The sequence below is a fragment of the Vicia villosa genome, linkage group LG6, assembly GCF_029867415.1.
Source record: "Vicia villosa cultivar HV-30 ecotype Madison, WI linkage group LG6, Vvil1.0, whole genome shotgun sequence".
In the NCBI taxonomy this organism is placed as follows: domain Eukaryota; kingdom Viridiplantae; phylum Streptophyta; class Magnoliopsida; order Fabales; family Fabaceae; genus Vicia; species Vicia villosa.
Window position 1 is genome coordinate 117,589,889 of NC_081185.1, and position 6,240 is coordinate 117,596,128.

General features: G+C 33.9%; 1 protein-coding gene across 1 annotated transcript; it reads left to right on the forward strand.

Annotated features, from left to right (window-relative positions):
- Nucleotides 1-706: 706 nt before the first annotated feature.
- Nucleotides 707-4,109, forward strand: LOC131614496 (uncharacterized). The gene is made up of 3 exons (XM_058886069.1): nt 707-885; nt 930-2,559; nt 2,662-4,109. The coding sequence occupies exons 1-3, from the start codon at nt 799-801 to the stop codon at nt 4,107-4,109; spliced, it is 3,165 nt and encodes a 1,054-aa protein (XP_058742052.1). The 5' UTR covers nt 707-798.
- Nucleotides 4,110-6,240: the final 2,131 nt, after the last annotated feature.

The window sequence follows — 6,240 nt, forward strand, 5'->3', positions numbered from 1 at the left end:
TCAACCGCTGAATATTTTGACATGGAAGTGGTTTTTGAGACTTTGGATTTCTCTAACCATAGGCAGTAATAGAATTTGATGCTTCTTGATTAAGTGTTTGTCAGGATTAGTCAACATAATAGTATTCTTATATGGAACTGTTGTGGGGTGGTGAGTTTAGGATTTTATCGTACTAGTAAACAATGTGTGGATAAATAACATACTAGTATCCTTGTGATTACGGAAACCAGATGTGATCCTAATAAACTTAAGAAAACTTTTCAATTATTGGGTTTTGATGACTTGCATTACAATGATGTTAGAGGTTACGTGGGTGGTATCATGGTTGCATGGAGACAAGGTAAAGTATACTTTGACCTATGCGATTTGAACACACACACACACATATATATATATATATATATATATATATATATATATATATATATATATATATATATATATATACACGTCTCAAAATAAATATTATATATAAACTATACTTAGAATTGATTCTAAGTATTAAAAGATTACTTGAGCGAGCCTAAAGTGTTCTCCCTCGTTAAAAGTTAAAAGAAGGTGTAAATTTTGAGTTCATTCAAATTTCACCAATGTTTTAGTTGTTCTTAAGTTTATGTTGTTGGTATGAATATTATATATAAACTATACTTAGAATTGACTCTAAGTATTAATTAAAAGAATACTTTATTGAGCCTAAAGTGTTGTCCCTCATAACATATGCTATAACAATTATTTGATATTATATAAAAACTATACTTAGAATTTATTCTAAGTATTAATTAAGTTTACGTTGTAGGTATGGATCGTAGTTGGATGAGAGCTAATCGATTAAGTGATGAGTACGAACAGGGGGTGATGGAATTTCTAGAGTTTGCTGAAAGTAATGCTAAAAAAGATCTTCCTCCTCCTAAAAGTAATGCTGAAGATAGTCAGCCTACGCTTTTTTCTGTCCATGTGTTCGTTGTGCAAATAAAGAACCAAAGCTTAGTAAGAAAAAAATCATGGATCATCTAATTTGTGAAGGGATTTGTCAAAACTATACACAATGGATATGGCACGGTGAAGTGGTAGAAAATTCAAATGTGTCCCAAAGAGATAATGTTAGTGTAGAAATGGATGATCGTCTGGAAGACATGATGTGTGATATTGGACAAGATTCGTTTAAGAGGGCACATGCGTATGATAGTTTATGCAATGACAAGGATACACCTTTGTACCCGGGATGCACAAATTTTACACGTTTGTCAGCCGTGTTAAAATTGTTTAATCTGAAGGCAATTAACGGGTGGACTGACAAAAGTTTTACCGAATTGCTTGAACTGTTGACACAAATGCTTCCAGAAGGTAACGTACTGCCAAGTCGTTATTACGAGGCGAAGAAAATACTGTGTCCGATGGGTTTGGAGTATGAAAAGATACATGCATGTCCTAATGATTGCATATTATACAGAAAAGAGTATGTAAACTATAACCATTGTCCGAAGTGCAAGGCGTCAGGCTACAAAAAGAGACATGGTGAATCTAGTGATGATGACGAGGTCAAAAAGGGTCCTCCCGCAAAAGTGGTATGGTACCTACCAATAATTTCAAGGTTCAAGAGATTATTCGCTAATGCAAACGATGCAAAGAATCTTAGATGGCATGCAGAAGAAAGAAAATGTGATGGAAAAATCCGCCATGTAGCTGATTCTTTGCAATGGAAGAAAATAGATTCTTTGTTTCCAAATTTTGGCAAAGAGTCGAGAAACCTTAGACTTGGACTTTCTACTGATGGAATGAATCCGTTTGGTAATCTAAATACTAACCATACTTCTTGGCCTGTTCTTCTGATGATTTACAACCTATCTCCTAGGTTGTGCATGAAGCGTAAATATGTGATGTTATCCATGATGATTTCGGGCCCAAAACAACCAGGAAACGACATAGATGTTTATCTAAGTCCACTGATCGATGATTTAAAAGTGTTGTGGGAGGAAGGGGTGGATGTTTTCGATGCGCATTCTGGTGAACAGTTCAATATGCGTGCCATGTTGTTTTGCACCATCAACGATTTTCCGGCATATGGCAATTTGTCTGGGTATAAAGTTAAAGGGCATAAAGCGTGTCCTATATGTGAAAAATACACATGTTACCATCAGCTTGAAAAAGGAAAGAAGACTATTTATCTCGGGCATCGAAAATTTCTAAATCATTATCATCCATATCGTAGATTGCGGAAAGCTTTCAATGGGGAACAAGAGTATGGTGTTGCTCCAAAGCCCTTAACTGGAGAGGAAGTTTATCAACGACAACAGGGCATTACTGCTGTTTTTAGAAAGTACCAAAAACGGCCTATTGCGAAAAATATATGGAAAAAGAGGTCGGTTTTCTTCGATCCTCCATATTGGTCTAGTCTTGAGGTAAGACATTGTATTGATGTGATGCACGTGGAGAAAAATGTATGTGATAGTGTAATCGGAACACTTCTCAACATTCAAGGAAAGACAAAGGATGGTATTAATGCTCGTCTAGATTTGGGCGTGATGGGTATACGAGAAGAGCTAACTCCACAATATATAGGTACCAACTATGTGTTCAAATTAAGCTATCATTACCTTTTGATGTTAAAATAGCATGTTCATAACTTTAATTGTTGAAATTCTTGATGATAACATTATGTAGGTAACAAGACGTATTTGCCTCCTGCCTGCTACACTTTGTCGAAAAAAGAGAAAACAAGTTTTTGTGAGTGTTTAGAAAGTATCAAAGTGCCGCATGGTTACTCATCAAATGTCAAGAGGCTTGTATCGGTTAAAGATCTCAAATTAGTTGGCTTAAAATCTCATGACTGTCATGTCTTAATGCAACAACTACTACCAGTGGCTATTCGTGGGATATTGCCTAACAATGTTAGGAAGACTATAACTAGGTTGTGCCTGTTTTTCAATGCAATTTGTTGCAAAGCCATTGATCCATTAAAGTTAGAAGATTTGGAAAATGAGGCTGCAGTTATCTTGTGCCAATTAGAGATGTTTTTTCCTCCTTCATTTTTTGACATTATGGTTCACTTGATTGTTCATCTAGTAAGGGAGATTAGATTATGTGGTCCAATTTTTTTACGGTGGATGTATCCAATAGAGCGATACATGAAGATCCTAAAAGGGTATACCAAGAACCCACACTGTCCGGAAGCATCGATTATTGAGAGGTACATTGCAGAAGAAGCAATTGAGTTTTGTTCTAACTATTTGTCGGAAGTGAATGCTGTAGGGGTTCCCAAGTCTCGTCATGATGGAAGATGTGAGGGTGTGGATACACAAGGTTTAAAGATCAAGAGCTTAAGTATTGATGTGGTTGTTCAAGCGCATTTGTATATATTGAATAACACGGATGAAGTTCAACCTTACTTATTTGCTCACAAAAGCATCATAAAGAAAAAGTACCCCAAGATGAGTGAAAAAGGGTTGTTAAAAGAGCATAATAAGAGTTTCTCTGAGTGGTTTAAAGAAAAAATTGCTGGTGATAATAGTGCTTCAAAAACAATTAAGTGGTTGTCCTATGAGCCTAAATGCAACATAATAACTTGGAGTGGATATGATATTAATAAAACTTCATTTTATACAAAGGCAAAGGATGACCGTAGTACCACACAAAATAGTGGGGTTATGATTGTGGCCGAGTCCATGCACTTCTCTAGTGCTAAAGATAAAAACCCGGTTATGGCATCTACACCCTACTTTGGGGTGATTGAAGAGATTTGGGAAGTTGATTATGTTGTGTTTAAAGTTCCTGTATTTAAATGCAAATGGGTTGATATCAATAGTGGTGTAAGAATTGATGAATTTGGAGTTACATTGGTTGATCTTAGCAAGTTAGCTTATGCGGACGAACCTTTCATCATGGCATCTCAAGCAAAACAAGTTTTTTATGTCACAGATCCTTGTAATAAAAGGTGGTCAGTTGTTCTACAAGGAAAGGTGCATGATAGTGATGAAAATCAAGATGCGAATCTTGATATTTCCGAAACTCCTCCTCTCTCAACAAATGTGCCTACCTTCATTGAAGAAGATGTAGAGGATGATGTGCATGCTATTCGCATAGATCATGAAGAAGGGATATGGGAGAACTAGTAAGGTGTTTTTTATAAGTTAATTCGACATTTATTTGATTTCTAATTGTTTTAATTTTATGCCTAATTTTATGTTTAATCGTTTTTATCTCGTGCTTAATTTTATGTCTATTTGTTTTTATCTTGTGTTTAATTTGATTTCTAATTATTTTATTTTTGTTTAAACAGATACATGGCTGATTCAACCGAGAAGTCCTCTTCATCCGGTAATCCTAATAAAAAAAGAGTTAGAGGTCCAACTATGATGACACAAATTGACAAAGTTCATCAAACGGGTGAAAAGATAAGAGTGTGTTTGGATGGAGCATTTTAATGAGGGAAAGTAATGTTTTGAGGGAATTTAAAATGATTTGACCAAAATCCATTGTTTGGATACAAAAATGAAGAATTGTTAAAATGATGAGAATTTATGGAGTATTTCATCTAAGTTAAATTTAATCATTTTGAAATGACACCAAAAACCAAAGACTTTGAAATTCCTCTATGTTCCATGGAATGTATTTGTTATTATTATTTCTTCAAAATTTATAAATTGGTCCTCATATTTTTCAAAATTATAACATTGACCACAAAATTTTAAAAAAAATTGCAAATTAGTCCTTAATAATTTTTAAAATTTACAATTTGGTCCTTCAAATTTTAAAAATTGCAATTTAGTCCCTACTTTTCAATTTTTTAATTTGGTCTAAAAAAATTATATTTTATAAAAAATGTACCCAAAAATTTAACAATGAATTACTTTAATACTTCATCCAAACAAAATAATTTAAAATGAATGAATTTCAATTGAATCATTTGAATTGCTTTGAATTTTAAATTCCTTTAAAATTTTCAATTACCTCATCCAAACACATTCTAAAGGTCGAGTTTGATCAAAGAACTTATGAATGTACTGGTGTTGGTAAAAATGCTACAAATTTTAAGAGTTACATAGCATCTCTTGCTCGGCAGAAATGTTCTATTTTGAAAGATGAGTGGAAAGACATAGAAAATGGAATAAAAGACGCTATATGGGTTGATGTTCAGGTATTTTAAATTCAATACTTTATTATATTTTATAATCACATATATACTAACATATGCCATATACTGTATGTGTAGATTCATTTCACTATTCCAGATTGGGGTGTTAAAGACAAGGATGGTAAAATCAAGGATCCGTTGAAGAAGGAATGGATTAAATATGCAGGAGAGAGATGGAGAGGTTTTAAGACACAACTCACAGACGAGTATGTTAATAATCCCAAAAAAGATCTCGCTCCTGCATATGTCAGGTATAATTTTATTAATAAAGAAGTATGGGAAGAGTTTCTAAAGTCTCGAGATACCCAAGAATTTAAGGTTAGTAAGAGTTATATTTGAGTTTTTTTAATAGCATTTTTATTATGTTTAGTGGTAACTGTTTGATTTTATAATTAATAGGAAAAAATTCGAAAGGGTAGAGAGAATGTGGCTAAGAATGTATACCCACATGTATTATCCCGTGGAGGGTATCGCATGCTCGAGGAGACAATTAAAAATGAAAGGATATCATCAAGAGATGATTCTACATTAGATGATAATGGTAGTCCATCTCCACCGTCACGCCATGAGTTATGGAAGAGAGCACGACAAAAGAAAGGAGGAGAATACACATCAAAGTCTACACAAGCTGTTGCGGAGAAAATTGTAAGTAAAACTTGAATTTGAAATATATTTGCGGATTGTCATGTGAGCTTGCGTAGTCGTTGTGAATTGACATGTTTGTGATGACAAATTGATGCGCAAAAATTGGAATTTTATTGATTGTCATATGTCATACATACTTGAAGTCATGTCTCTACGTACCAAACTTTGATGTCTTGCTTGCTTACTCTTGTGCTAATTGTCATAAACCAAATTCTTGTGATGATGTATAATTTTGTGGACTAAAATGTGGATTTTGGTGACTTTCTCTTGATTGTTTCGTGGTTGTACCAGGGCTGTTAGAGTCATAATTTTTGTTGCCTAATTTCGTTTCGTATCCATCCTTGCTTGCATGTTCTTAAAGTGTTGATTCATATGATAAAATTTCAAAATTGAAGCATGTTTCCATGAATTTCTACACAAGTGTGCATTGCTGTCCCATATTGAATTTAGTTGTGTTTTTTGCA

Bases quoted from the DNA above. Each gene is read 5' to 3' on its own strand.
- LOC131614496 (XM_058886069.1), top strand. From the start codon at position 799: ATGGATCGTAGTTGGATGAGAGCTAATCGATTAAGTGATGAGTACGAA. The intron at 886-929 runs GCTAAAAAAGAT...TGCTGAAGATAG, and splicing joins TAGAGTTTGCTGAAAGTAAT to TCAGCCTACGCTTTTTTCTG. The intron at 2,560-2,661 runs GTACCAACTATG...AACATTATGTAG, and splicing joins GCTAACTCCACAATATATAG to GTAACAAGACGTATTTGCCT.